This window comes from Anser cygnoides, chromosome 2, assembly GCF_040182565.1.
Source record: "Anser cygnoides isolate HZ-2024a breed goose chromosome 2, Taihu_goose_T2T_genome, whole genome shotgun sequence".
Taxonomy (NCBI): domain Eukaryota; kingdom Metazoa; phylum Chordata; class Aves; order Anseriformes; family Anatidae; genus Anser; species Anser cygnoides.
Genome location: NC_089874.1, coordinates 137940001 through 137955617, shown reverse-complemented (window position 1 = coordinate 137955617; position 15617 = coordinate 137940001). Strand labels below are relative to the sequence as shown.

General features: G+C 38.8%; 1 protein-coding gene across 3 annotated transcripts in view; it reads left to right on the top strand.

Moving 5' to 3' along the window:
* RUNX1T1 (RUNX1 partner transcriptional co-repressor 1) overlaps positions 1-15617 on the top strand; it is a 114530-nt gene that overhangs the window by 33933 nt on the left and 64980 nt on the right. The window contains exon 1 of one of the 3 annotated variants that reach the window (XM_066990589.1): positions 871-1343. The exons of the other annotated variants lie outside the window; for them this stretch is intronic. Coding sequence (XP_066846690.1) covers positions 1337-1343 — 7 coding nt within the window. The 5' untranslated portion in view covers positions 871-1336. Of the gene's footprint in view, positions 1-870; positions 1344-15617 lie in introns of those variants that run through there. 3 annotated transcript variants of the gene reach the window in all.

Below are 15617 nucleotides of genomic sequence, written 5' to 3'. Positions count from 1 at the left end.
TCCTGTATGGGTTTAAAGATATACTGAGAAGGCAGAGTCGAACCAGAATGCACGAGCTGATTGCTGGAGAAATGTTGGTTCCTAAAACAGAGAAGGCTTTGCAAGTGCTGAATTGAAGGGGAGTTTTAAAAAGAAGATATTTTTCCCTGTGCCTGGAATTCTGTGCAAGGCTATACGTGCTACAGAAGGCATGCGAGTCAGGCGTATGTTTCTCCTAAGAGCCAAAGATGTTTTACAAAGGACTAAAGAGGGACTGCTGAGAAGAAAATAGCCAGCTTTAGATAAAGCACTATAACAAAGACTTGTAGTTTTATGTATCATGGTGTCCATTAAAGCTTAATAGGGAAGAGTGCATTGAACCTAGCCAGGCATACGTTATTCATGTGAAGGATAAACATTTAAGGGGTGTGCAAAATCAGAAATTGGGAGGACATGATTGTTTAGCTTTTGAAAAAGCTTTACAGGGAAGATTTTGTTTTCATCCCCCATGGATCACCATGCAAGGTAAAGGAGAGTAAGCTGCAAATGTTTGGAACATATCAATGCAGGAATCCCAGGGGGTTAAAAGCACTATAGTAAAATAAAAGTGGTCTGCTTTCTAAGTGTGTTCTATTTTACACATACTACTGAGCATCTGAGAAAGGGAGTGATTTTGATACTCTGTTCACTATAGTAAAATAGCATAATAATGAAAAAAGTGTGGGGAGGGGGGAAAAAGGAGGGGAGACCCTCCAGTCTATCACCGTGCAGGTTTTGAATTTCCAGCTAAATAAACAAACATAGTCCTATGGAGTTCAAAATGATGGCTGTTAAAATAAAGAATGAATTTGTTTCCACTTTTGGCGGAGAGCTGATTCGAAGAGGTGCTTTTCTCTAATTGCCTTCAGCGAGAGAAAGGGTTAACTTTTAAAGAAAAATGAATAATTCAGTTTTTAGCTTATCACTCTGCATTTTACTTTCTATTCTTCGGTCATCTGGAACTTGGTGTGAAAGGTAGAGTAAAAGGAGTCAGCTGAGGGGAGCCAGGGTTGTGATAATTTGCACACACATCCCTGTCATTGTTCTGCCTGAAGAGACAGGGCTGGGTTCAAGGCCACATGTGCTCCTGTCATCATTCACATTTCTGCTCCAAGTGCAATACAGAGTGTCAGCTCTCCATCTGTCTTTGCCTGGCAAACGCACGCGCCCAGCATCCTGCCTCCAGCTACGCTGCCACAGCCAGCTCCGATGGCCCTCCTCGCTTCTCCCTGCTCATTCCAGAACAGGAGGCACTGAGCCCTAAATAAGCTTGCTTTTAGGAGAGAGCCATTTACAGTGTGGTATATTTTATCCAAGGATGCCTGGTGAGTTAAAATTATCACAGCTCTTTCGCTTGTAAATGAGGAAACACTAATTGTTTTTTGATAGTATTTTTTTTTTTAATATAGATGGAGATTTGCAAGCAGATACGGGGACGGAGTGCTTGTGGATGCTAATTCTGTTGTGTATGTGTTTGGGGGAGGGGAATTTGTGCGAGGAAACTGCCAAAGATGCTACTTGCAGCAGGACTGGATGTTTCAATGCAAAGGGATAGAAATAGCAGAAAGTCACCGTGTCTGTGGGTGCAGGTCTCTGCTCGGGTGTTATTTTAGTGGAGAGAAAGACAGCTTTGGTCTGGCTTTCATGACTGTCAGCTGTACCTTGAATCTGCAAACATTTTATCGATGGAGATCATTTGCAGCATTCAGCTATCAGCTGAAACGATCTCTTTCAAAAGCTGTTTTATGTTGGAGAAGTGAAAGAGATTTATAAAACACATTCTTGCAGCATTGTCCTAAATTGCAGCGCTTAACTGTCACCGGGCAGATCACTGAAATATGTTAATACAAAATAAAACAATGAAAAAAATCTGCTGAATTAGAGAAATTGCTGCAAAGCTGGAAATTTTAATAGGTTGGTTTCCTCAGGAAAATATTATCCTTGGATCTTAAGATCACTTGTCTAATTGATAAGTGCTATTGCCAATGAAAACATTGCTTCTCTGCAGGGTGATTTGTCTGAGGGGTTTTGTGAGATGCTTGACCACGATGGAACGGATTGAATTTGGTGTGTTTTGTTTGTTTTCTCTTTCGGTAAGGACTGAACAGAGCCATGTGCCTGATTATAACAGCCTATGTCTCTTGATAAAAAAAGACAGGGCTCGAGATCCTACAGCTGGCTGGTTCTTGTGGATTATTTGGGTAGGACAGGCAGAAGAGGCTATGCTTGATCACAGGGAGTCTGTACACCTCGCAGATGGTGTTTTGAAACAGTATCTGCCAGTTTGCTGCAACCACAGTTGCATGTAGGTATTGCCAGTTGTTTGAGGAATGTTTTCCTTTTAGGATTTTTCTACATGGTCATACCCTACTGCTGGTATGTTTGCTGATCCTCTGGTTGAAATAAGAAAGTGGGCTCTGTTTGCTTTTAAGCACAAGGCTAAGAGGATTTATATGGTTGAAATATGGGCAAATTAATTTGCATAGATAACAACTGAGGACTATGAAAAGGTCAATTTAACCCTTTAAATTTAAAATTTGATTTGCATGCATTATATTCTTGGGAATGTGGTCTTCATTAGAAATATCATGGTAATTCATTAATTTGGAAAACTGCATTCTGCATAATGTGGATCCACTGACATTTTCTTTGTATTTTTATGAAACTATTTTTCTTGTGCAGTTTACTAAATCTGTGTTTTATTAAGATATTTGAACATCCTGAAATGACACAGCCCTGTCAGTTTTGATCCTTGTGTGTATTATTTGGGGATATTAGCAAACAGTATTGGAATGCCTAGAGTGGAGGTTTTTGTAAGCCTATTAAGCCTTTGGCATTTAAATTACTTAATCTACCTGCTGGTTAAAATTTCATGCATCTTTAATCAAAATGGCACGCGCCACACTTGAGTATGTATACCCTTATCGATACTCGTTAAGCTTTACCATTAAATAGATGTTTAATTTCCAGCATTCTCTTAAAGCAGTAGCAAGCAAGAAGTGTGTTTTAATGTCAGCTCTGAGTGTTAGAAAACCTTGCACTTGGATACAGAGAATACACTAACAGCTGTGACTGGGAGCATGTGCCAGAATGGAGATACTTGAACAGATCTGACACTTGGCTATTTTTGACACCCATCTGCACTTTTTTACTCTCCTCTAGGATGAACTGCCTCTCAATCTGTTCACAGCATATTTTAGCCCTTTAATATTGTGGCGTTGGTTTTTTTCAAATGGGCATTATTAGCCATCTGGGGCAGATTTTGTATTTTGAAAGTAAGCACATTATGTACAGAAGATTAAAAGGATGTGTATTTTTATGTAATCTGATATTATGTCAGTGCCTTTTGTGTATGTGTGAAGTCTTGATTTCAGAAGCATCCCTTTAGCAGTTGTGATATCCAAAGTCCTTCTAATTTTGGAGAAAGAACAGGAAGTAATAAAAATGGGTTCTGGTTTATGTGTAGTGATAACATTTCTACACAAAGTAAATTTGCTCTTCAAAGCCAAACCGTTCGTACTGTTATAATTGTGATTGGCCACTCACCTTCTCACTTCCCTGTGACTAAAAAGCCAGGGCAGAAAGGCTTGCTAATGAAACACTGTAAAAGCAATTCAGATCTCTGCTAAGGCACTGCTGCAACTCTGAGAAAAGTCTATAGAAAGATAATCCTGTTAACATGAAGCTGGCAGTAACCAAGTTAACCGTTTCGTCATTCTGTTTAGTGAACTCGAGGAAGTGCTTATCTCTAAATAATTGATGTTGGGGGAACAGTGTTCACATCTAATCCCATATACCAGTTTGTCTGATTACTGTTTTCTTTTTTTTTTTTTTAAAGAACTGTTTATTCCGGACTTTATTTATGAAACATTACAAATCTATCAGTCATTTTATAGTACTTTCAAAGAACAGATGTTGGCCTACAAAATGCTTTATTATTGCCCATGGCAGTATTCAGCATGGTTTCCTTAAAAGGACAATCAGTGATCACAGTCATTGTGGCCCAGAAATAATGCTGCTCTTTCAGAAGATGGCCTGGTATTAGGTCAGACCACCCTTTCTTTACTTCTGCTCTCCAGATGTGGCTGCAACTTTTTTTTTTTTTATTAAGTTCATGTTTCAAAAAAAATGGGTTTGTTTTCAAAATCTGGTTTTACTTAAGATATCTCCATCCTGGAGTGCATTTCATAAATTGCCCACATATTTTTCTTAGCAGAGAACTTAACTGGCTGTAATTTTTAACACATGGCCACATCATGTGATATTTTCAAAACATTTGCACATAGCTTTAAGAAGGTCCCAGCAGAAATGATCCATCATCTCACAGCCAGCCCATTTCTTAACAGCATATCTGCATTTTCCATTTAGCAGAGCTATATATTATTAGCTTACATTTTGGGTAGTAAAACAGTGCATTGCTGATTGTAAAACATGGACTTTATTATCTGCTGAAAATTGATTTGGCATTTATAGCCACTGTGTACTAGACTGGCTTTCTGGTTTTAACATTAGTGCTTGCAAGTGCTTGCAAGTGATGATTTGTTTAAAGAACAGAAACAAAATTGCCATGGACATAACTGTTAGTGTCCTAGTAACTGAACATTTGGGTTATCCACCTGTTTTTTAAATACATGCGTCTAAATGCTGTTATACAGCAAAAGTCTCCTCTCAGTCCATTAGCTGACTTGTTCTGTTTTAAGTTGCAGTTGCTATGCTGTTATATTAGGACAATTCTGTGTCTTACAAAACAAGTTTCCTGCCAAACAGGGAAAATGTGTCTGGAAATACTTAAGTCCGAGTGTTAACCTTGCATCATTATTCCAGTTGTCCTACATAATGACTTTATCTTCTTCAGGATTTGGATAGGAGCGAAAAGCTCCTTCTTTTAGAGGACCGTGGGTCACTAGGTTCCTCACATACGTACCATAGCTTTAGGAGATGTGTAATGACAGAGCGTAATGACTGCTTTTCAAAGTATTAAAGTTTCTTCTTCCTTAATAGGAGCAATAAATTCCAAAGTCTGTGTGACACTGTTGCGCTTATTTTCAGCCCATGGGGCTGTGAACTGCATCTTGCTATGCATGCGTGGAAAGTAACTAACGCATTATGGGATGCAGCTCGTACTGCAGAAAGAGCTGTTAATACATGCATTTTTAAGCAGGGTCCCAAATGCTATTTCCCTCTGAAGATTTAGTGCTTCTAAGTGAAGACCCTTAGCTGGTCCTTCCCTGATGTGTGTACAGTGTTTAGCACTGACCACAGCTTGCCTTGAGGATTTTGGGCTACACCGTAATACATAATTGCCAATTAAGGCATGATCGCTATAGCTTGCAAATCAATGCTATATGTGTATATACAATAAAAAAAAAAAGGGTAAAATAAATTTTAAAATGTTATGCTGTTTTGAAGTAAATGTAGAAGTTGATGCATCTAAGAATAGACAGAGACATGATATGTGGCCCTCTGCAAGAACAGAACATATATCTGTACCAGTTTTCTGTTTGGTTTGCTACATCCTTTTGTCATCAAAGTGTACATGCCAAGGATAACTGTACATAAAATCAATAGAAACTTGGTATTTTACTACCAGTTTACAGACTAAAGCTAAGTGCAAAGGAAGACTTCTGCACTTGAAGCAGTAGCTGGCTTCCATATGCAGAGTTGCATGCCTTTGAATTGCTCTCAACTCTCTCCTAATCCCAGATGCATCGCTGTTGCAGCTTTGAAGTTCTCCAAGCATGTAGAGCTGCATCTGTGCGTGCTAAGATCTGTCCCGATACAGACAGGGCTAAGCAGGCAAGTGCTGAGTTCACACCTGTGTCTTTCTGGAATGGAGGCATTTCTATATCTGAGTCGTTTGAACAGTTGGATCTGGTAGGTAAGCTGGGAGGATGCCTAATGCGTATTTAGAAACGTTGGTCTCTTCACAAGTGCAGGCTTACTTTTTGTTCCCAGAAATGTGTGCAGTGTAAAATGGAGCACAGAGCAAGTGATGCTTGGGCAAGTAGAGATTAAATTGGGAAATCCATAGTGTATAGCAGAGCTTAGATATTCAGTCATACGCAGACACAGTCTAGCCATATTGGCCCTCTTGGCAAGGCTGATTTCATTCAGTATCACGCCATGCTAACTCCACATTCACACAGTAATCTGTGAAGCTGGTGAAGCCCTTGCCATGCTGTACCAAGTTGTCTATATTCACTGTCTCCACTCTCCATGAGCTCAGCTGTCTCTGCACCATGTTACATTCTTTGATGTGTAGGATGAGGTAGAAGTTATTCCCATCCTACATAAGTTGCTGCTGGGCAGTAGCTTTTGTCCAGCCAGGGAAACGTGTTATAGACCTGAACTTGAGCAAGCAGAAGGAGGATTTGTCTTCATGTCTTTTAATTCTAGAATGAGGTTTCCAGTCAAAGGGCTGTTGAATAAAATCAAAGATAATCTCTTTCACCTCGCCTAGCTGTGCCTTAAACAAACCCATTCTACTTGCCGCCCTATTGAAGGTGAGGACATGGACATCTCTGGATCTCATGCTTCTAAATTACTGAGGCTCTTGAAGGGCAGGAGTAAAGCATACAGCCTCCAGGATCTCCCTGTTGGTGAGCTCTAGGCAGTTGCTAGTTAAATATAACTAACTATATCATCTCTGCCATTAGCTATCTACAGCTGTCTAGTGGGAGGGTGGAGAGATGGATGGAGCCAAACTCTGTTCAGAGGTGTGCAGTGATAGGATGAGAAGCAACAGGCACAAGTAATAGACCACGATAAATCCCAGGCAGATATCAGGAAAAAATGCTTTGCCGTAAGGAAGGTCAAACACTAAAAGAGGTTCTCCAGAGAGGTACTGGTATTTCTGTTGCTGAAGATGTTAAAAAAAACCCATTGGACAAACCTCTGTCAACCTGATCTAACTAGGGGCAGAAGGGCTTGGCTGATTTCCCAAGGTCCCTTCAACCCGTGGTATTATTCTCTGTTCCTGATGGGTGTTTGCCATTAGCTGTTCTGGATACCCAGTCTGAGGTACTGCAGCCCTCTGTAGGGGAGAGCAGTCCCTGGTACTGGTTTTTGTGTTCTGTTTCAGGAGGAAATTTCAGCAGTATTGAACTTCTGGGCAGCTACATTTATTTATTCATTAAACCTACTCCTACACCACTACCTGATATGTAACTTGCAGAACAAACTTTGCCTTTGTGCACTGCTAGAGGAGCAGAATTGTCAGGCATGCTGCAGGCTGAAAGGGGTGTACCCCCTTCCCAAGGTATTTCGTGGAGCTGTGCTTGCATGTAGCAGAGCTGGATTTATTTCTCTGTGCTTCCCCCCCCCCCCGCCTTTTTTTTTCCTCCAAATTTTAATTTTTTCCCTCCTATCAATTTATTCCCTATTGCCAGTTATTGGTATTGCATGGAGCAATAACCTCACTGTGAGTGTTAACTGCAGAAACGCTCGAGAGAACAAGTTGCTGGAAACTTGGGATTTGAGACGGGTCTCTTCAGCGGGAGACTGCCAGTTCTGTTGTTCTGTCAGCAGATCTGCCCAGGGAGTTAACTCTTGGTCTTGTCCCTGCGCGGCAGCACACCACCTGGTAGTAATGTTCTTGCAGCTGGTTTAGGGCTGCGGTGTCAAAAGAGACGCTGAACTGATCCAGCTTCTAAAAATCTCCTGCCCAAATTCCTATGGCATGAATCTAGCCTTGCTTGAGCTTTTCCATGATGTTGCATAATGAGTTGTGCATTTATTTCTACTTAAAAATAACTTCATTTTCTTGCTCTGGGGATCTGGCAATCTTGTAAAAGTTTCATGAGGAATAACTACCTAGTAGGACCTACACATTTACATTAATTTAAATTATCCAGCCAGTTATTTCAGTACTAATGTGGATATATGTTCTGGACCAGTGTCTGCAACTTAACTCTGCTTTTAAATGGATACAAAGCGTAAGTCAAAGGTGGCAGGAAATCTTTCTGAAGTTCAAAAGGAAATATCGTAAGCAGCGGACGCAGTTATTACGAGTGCTGCTCATATGGTTCTCATTCATTATGGACGTAGAAGCAGACTAACGAGCTCTGCGGTGGTTTTGCATACTGACAATATTGAGCTGACAAAGACTGAAAGAGCTGTGGCAACAGAACAGCAAGGGGAATCAGTATTGATCATGTCTGGGAAGAGAGGCTGAGGACTAAGGAAGAAAAATGTATTTTGGTAACCCTTCGAGTGTACTGTAAGTTCGTGTAGATTTGGTGTAGGGTCAGGACTCTATCATTCTTGATTAAAAAAGGGTTTTGTTCTATTGAATTGAGATTTGAGGAAGTGGGATTTGCATATTCTTAACTGCTTTCCAGAGAGGTTTGAAATGATGATTCAAGAAGCAGGAATGTGTTTTACCTTTTGAAGGCCATTGCCCTTTCCAGCTTATTGATAAGTCTTTTCTCTTTTAGGGGTTAATGCAGTATTCTGTCTTCTGTAAATCATTCTGAAAGCACCTCTAAAATTTAACTTTGTACCCTTTCAGTCCTAATGCTTGATTGGAATTTTCTGTATGTGCTTGTAGTCCACTTCTCCCAGCAGTCCTTTGCATCTCAGGTACAGATTCCTGTAACACCCTGACCCCTGATTCCCTTCCTGATGCAGGATTCACTGTTTTATTCTGTTCCTGTGTTGAAACTACAGTCTGCTAAAGGAATACGCTCCCAGTTTAGCAGGATGCAGGGCCTTTCTCCTCCATTCAGGTCTCTCATTAATATGTTCTTCAGTGATTCATGCAAACATACTTGACTTGAATAGTCTTCCTGCTACAAGATTACAGTTTGGGAAATATGAACACACTTAATACAGACATAATTTGATTCTTGCTTCTAAACTGTGCATTCAAAATATGTTATGGTGACCCTTTTAAGCCAGGGCAGCAAGCATGTGTAGACAGTCTTGAATTTTCCCTGTAGCTATTTTATAATCCAAATGATCACCATCTCCTTTGACTTCCCTCTGTATGACTTCCCTGTATCATTCCTTGAATTTTTAAGAGATTTTTTTAAAAGCATCTTGTGCCTTACAGAGCACCAGACACATTATTCGCGGTTAGCAAATACAAATTAACATTTATTGTTTTAATTTTATTTTTCCAGTCCATTTCACCACATAATTGTTGATTGCATAATTATATCTGCTAACTTCACATGCAATTATTTGTATTCTAGTCAGGAGAAAGTTTACTAACCAAAGTTTCACAGAGGTCAGTTTCTGTGGATGGTGTTAGTGTTTTTATTAGCTACTTTCTTTGCTTGGAACTGTAAAAGGTACATTGTTTTTGACTTCTTAAACTATGTACAACAAGATCTTTAAGTAATGGGGATGCTGTAACCCCACCCATTTTGAGAAGGAATCCCAACTGTATCAGTTCTGAAGGTACACACAGGGAAATAGTGAGGGAACCATAAGGACTTTGAGAGTTACTAATATGGTAAATAAAGCCAAAAGATGCACATTAAAGCAACTTCTGTTATATCTACAAAACAAAGGGTGTCCGAGGTCAGATGGCACTGTTGCTGAAAGCTTTGAAAGTCATCAGTTTTCTTCTCATAAATTGGCTTGCAACAGAGTTTATCATGTGTTCATCATATTGTATTGGACTTAGTGTTTTTAATTTCTTCACTGGTAGAAGGGGGACAGTGATAAAACTTAGTTTGCAGAATTCAAGTTGTCCGTGTTGGCTAAGTTCATCCTTCTGCTGACCTCCTTACTGCAGGGTTCTGAAAGTGGTAGCTTCTCCAAGTCTCATTCTTATTAGGTCTTGGAAATAATTTATATTACCTTATTAAGGTCAAAATTTGATTATTTTACACTGAATTTGTTATTAGATTGCATTGCATTTTCAGACACAAAAGCAAAGTCCTTTGCAATTTTGAGGGGAATCTGTCTCGTAAGGAGTGCTTGTTTTACTTTTCTGAATTCCTGTTAGTAACTGAGAACAACTTTTTTCCCCCTTGCAAATGGATAAGCAAGATCTTTCTGGGAATTCTGTTTGTTGTCTCTTTGTTAAAATTTTAAAGTATTTTGAAGAATGCACTTTTCATTTTGTTAATTTACTTACATCTCTCTTTACAGTATTCTCTGTGGTTGTAAAAGCAAATCTGTATTTGGGTTTTCTATATTTAATAAAAAAGACTGCTGTGCAGATTAATCTGTGCATGAAACTTCAATGGAGATCTTGGTTTGAAAACAGAGTCTGTTGTGCATGGGTAGCAAATTCTTTGCTGTCCAAGAGGAAGCCCACGATTCTGTCTTTCCTTGCCCTCTATAAACTGCCTTGTACAGACAGAATCAGGTCCAATGCAATGAATGTTGGACTCGCACGTTGGTTTCTTCCTCTGACATGTCAATTGCTCAAGTAGTAATTTCCAATTCCTTTCATTCTGAGGAAGGAAAGCAATGGAAAGCATTCAATCTTCAGAGAGTGGAAAACCCAGGATTTTTAGCTTATGCTGCTTTAAGATTTTGCTTCAAACCACTCTTGAGAGTCTGTAAAAGCTCTGAAGATAAAAATAGTACCTGTGTGTCAGGTGTTGACTAGCATTCCTCTATAGAACCACAGGAGAAATGATATACTCTCTTCTTTAGTTAACTTTTGTATTCTTTCAGAAAGAGCTTTGTAGATGTTGCTGAATAACTTGGTTTTTCTTGAAGGAATACATAAAACCATGATACCTTGATTTCATCCTGACACCACCAAACATGATTGCACAGTTTTGTCTGGGACATTGGTTCAAAACAGTCTTGAAAGAATGAGTGTCTATTACTTAATCACCAGGAATGCTTAATAGTTTTGTCACAACTGTTTTTCTTTTTGGAGGCTGTAAGTGTTTTTGCTGTCTTGCCACACCAGATATAGAGACGTGCCGTGATGAATTACCCAATGGGGATTCTGCTGCAGAAATTGATGCTTGCTAAATAAAAATCAAAGCCTTCTTTTGTCTCCTTTGGTCATTACAGTAAGCGGCTGGATTTTAAATATGTCTGCTTATAACGCTGGGATATGCACACACAGTTTCATGCAATTGCTGGGTTTTGGAGGGCTTTTTGCCACAAAATAATATGATTATGCAGATGTTCTGATACTGTTCTTTAAAACAGTTGATTGCAGATCTGATCATGAAAGATGATCAGCAGCTAGCATATATCATCATCTTCTGATCCAAACAGGTTCCTTTGGGAGTCAGCTGTACTGTTTCAGTATGTTGTAATTAAATTGAGTGCGGTTTAGGTGTCAGAAATTACTTTATAATGCAGGATAATGGACTTAAAGAGACTTATTTGCAGAATGCAAATGTCCCTTCAAGGCTACATGTTAAGAAAGAAAACAAGTTCCCCAATATTCAGTAGGAAGAGAAAAGAGGGGAAAAGATTAAAGGTCTGATTTCTGATTTTGTCCCTAAAGAATCCTTGCATTAGAGTTAATCTGGACTTCCAGTCATAAAGTGCTTTGTTTGAAATACTAACAAAGAAAAAGGTACTTATTTTTTTGTTTTACTTAGGATTGGATGGGTGGGGGATAATCCCTGTCAATCAGACCTTTAAGACTTGGAAAAATCCATCTTATTACATGCAACAGATACTCATGTGCCTGGTTGTTGTGAGGTTTCCAGCAATGTTAATTCCCAGAAAGTTCCTGTGAGTTGTGAGTACTCAGCATCTTGTAGAATTAGACTAATGAGAAGCATGAGAAGGCTAACGTTGTTAGGAAAATAATGGATTTATATGCGTAGTGAGAGCTGTTTGTAAATCAGCAGGTGGTTTCTAAAATATCAGAAATTAGTGAAATGTTTACTGATGTGATTACTTTCTGAAAAACAAACATGTTTTAAAACACTTAGACATTAAATCTTCAAATGCGAAAAGCTGATTTTCCTTTTTTTTTTCAGTTGTCTTTTTTATTTGTGGTTTGAATGCTCAGACTCTTCAGGATCAAGGTCCTAATTTTATCATTTGAAGGGCCCACTAGGAGGAAAAAAAAAGAAAACAATTTTCTTGCAAACCATATATTTTGATAGGTGGCATATTTCATGCTAATGAACAGACAGGAAAAATTCAGGTGATACCAGAATTATATATATATATATATAGATAGATAGATAGATAGATAGATAGACAGAGTTTTATATGTGTGTGCATATACTTTCATATAGAATACTAGATTACATTTCAGTCAGATAAAACCTGTTTGGGACTGAATTCATTAATAACATAAAGCAGTACTAAAATAATACACTTTTTTAGAATCATATGTATAGCTCCAAGCAATCTTTGAATCAAAAGAGTCAAAGAACATAATTCTCTAGTTTAAAATAAATAAATAAAAAAAAATCCTGTAAAGTAATTTGCCTGTGTGCCATTTACTCAGTTTAATACATTGATTTAAAATGAAGCCCTGGCCCCTACCCTATCAATAGCTGTTGAATTGTGTATGTCTTCTCTGAAAAGGTTTCAGGCTTGGTGAAAGAAGGAGTTCAGTTCAGAGATCTTTAATCCAGTTTCTCTCTTTTATTGAGTTGCACAGCAAATATCACCCACTGCCCCTGCCCCCTAATTCTTCTTTCACCAGTAATACTGATGGGGAAATATGTGCTGCGCTGCTTATACATAATTTAAAACAATCGTGCCAGCTTTAAACCCAACGTCTTTCTTCATCTATCATTTATCTCATGATGTTATCTTCTATACTCAGTCCCCTTCAGTAAGCACAGCCTGACGTGTCTTGTGGCCTTTACCTTGCGCGATAAAAAAGATGGAAAAGATGCTCGGCACCACCTGGTGAAGATGAGGCAACCCGGGAGAGCAGTGCTGTAGGAGCAGGTGACTGATGCTGAGAAATGTGCCAGTCTGGGGACACAGCTGAAGGATTGTAGTGGGGAAGGGGGAGGGGACGGGGAGAAAAAAAGAGCAGGAACATTAATACATCTTCCTGAGGTTTGATGGGACATATACTGCCTACTGTTCCATCTGGTGCTTATGATAGCATGGCATATTAGCATGCTGCAAGTTCATAATGTATTCAGGGCGAGAAAACACCACTTGCATACCAATTGAGGCGTCCTCTTTCTCAGAGCTGCCTTTGAATTTCAATGATGTTTATGCCTTCTAAGCCATGACTGAGCTGAGCATTTCCGCTCCTGGAGGAATAGCAGCAGTAAGGGACTCTTGCTTGTGTGGGCTTTCTTTCTCCTCTCTTTATATATTTCTCTCTCTCTCTCTCTTTTTTTTTTTTTTAAAAATTAGTTTCTTCCTGCTGTCTCCTCCCAATTTATTTTGTGGTGAAAGTTAAAAGACAGGTTGAGGTTTTGGTCTAGCTAATGACATAGCTTCTGTTAATATTAAATTAACTTTTGTTTTAAGATACGAGTCTGTTGTCTTTTTGCTCATCTCAAAAGGCTTAAATGTACTTTTTTATGACATTTTGATGAAATTACTCTAAAAGCAGTGTCATGAAGCATTTAAAATATAGCACATTGCAGTTCTGCTTTATATTCAGATTTTCTCTGTTACTAAATTAAAGACCAAACAATACTTCGAATTCTGCATTTCATGGTGAATTATTTGGGCCCTGCCTCTTCAAAGATTTGATTTTAATTTGATATGTGCTACCATAATAGAATAAGTATCTGAAGCAGAGCAGGCATGTAAGTCTTTGTTGTACTGAGGTCTTTTTATTGATTCCTTGCAGGTAATGTGTAGATATGTTCATTTTATTTCTCCCTACCCTGTCCTCTTTGAAACTGCAAGGATTGACACTTGACTGGAGACAATCTAAAAACTGCGCCATAGAAACCCTTGACTGCACATTTTGTTTCTGAACTTGTCAAAGATTGTGATCCTTTTATGGCTCAGTGCTGTGAAATGCTCTGCAGTCCTCCTTCCAGTAGGTTTTGGAAGTGTGAAGTTTACGTACAGGGAAGGATATTCGATGTAGGATTTTCAAGGTTCTGGAGTAATACAGGGTACTAGTCCCATTTGCCTCTGTTGGTGACTGTGCTGCTAAACCACTTCACAAATTTGTGAAGTTCTACGTGGAAAAAGAAGACTACGCTTGCTACTCGAGAGGGCAGAATAGGAAGGCAGTATCTCTGGTCCAGACCTGCTTAATGAGTGCAGCTGGTGTCTGGTCCCCTACCTGCACAGCTGGGCTCTTGCTCCTTCCCAGAACTGACTGTGGTTTGAGGCTTTAGCTTAATCTTTAAAGTGTACGACTGTCATGCTAATATAACTGCAGTAAAAATGGTCTAGTTAGCACTTTGAACACCTTCGCTTTAATTTAGTGTCAATTCACTTGATTACTAGAATAGAATAAAAAAGAAAAGATCTTCCAATAGTTCTGATCATTTCTTTCAAATATATCCACCCATGGCTTTTATAAATATATATTTTCGGGCAGCCATTTAGCCACTCTTGCATAGATAAGAAATGAAAAATGCATTAGTCATCTTGACAAAGAATAAATTGACTCCTTTCAGTTCACTATTTCAATATCTGTTGTCAGATGGCTTAAGAACATTCCTTGTTTATTGATAGTGCATTTAGGCCTAGATATTAATGTCTTGGCTTAAATGCTAATTATTTTTTTCTTAATACATTCAGAAAGGCTAATGTTACTGAATAGGAATGTGGAGGAGGTAGTGTGGGTAATTCAAGCAAGTTTAGTCAGCACTTACAAGATTCTTGAAATGTTTCTTGATGTCCTACAGAACTGTTAACATCTGCACGGCTTGTGAGAAGAGCCACATTTATTACAGCTGTATGCTAGCTAGAATGCAAAAGAAAGGGGGGGATCTGAGTTAAGAATGAAGCAGCTGGCTTTCAGCACAGAGATTTTACTCTCATTACAGACCATCAGTAAACTCTACTTGGACTCTTTTATTTCAGCTGCTGCGACATGGCAGGTTGAAGGCTTGGGAGTAGCTATCAGTAGATATAGTCCAACAACATACATAGGGTCTAAAAGAAAGCAAAACTTTTAGATAAATAATCGCAAGTGAAGTTCAGTGTTACTAGGAGTTGTTCCAGTATGACATAACATGATGCAGAGCATGTGTTTAAAGTCTACATTTGAGAAGACAGGAAAAAAAAAGGGGGGGGGGGGGGGGGAGAGGGGGGAGGAGGATATATATATATATATATATATATATTTAACAATAAGAAAAAGAAACAGGAGATCCCAGGCCTGATGTAATATGTAATAATATTTTGGTGTGTTTGCTGAACTTGCTTTTTTCTGTCTTTTTGTGCTAGAAGAAAATGTGGGAAAAGAATAATAAATATCAGAATCCCATCTTCTGTTTCACTCAGAAATGCATATTTCAAGAATCATTGTTTTTTGTGTCCAAGTTCGGTCCTTCCCCTCACCCTCCATTTTCTTCTCAGCCTCTGAGACAGATTTAAGCCCAGACTATGCTGATATCGTAGCTATTTGTTAGTTGCCACAATCTTCATTCATTTCAATTAAGATCAAAGATTTTTGTAGCTTTGTTTTCTCATTTATCTATTTGATGTGAATGAAAGCTGGTATTTCTTTTGTTCCCAATGGTTTATATAGCTTGGTGTGCTTGCTCTTA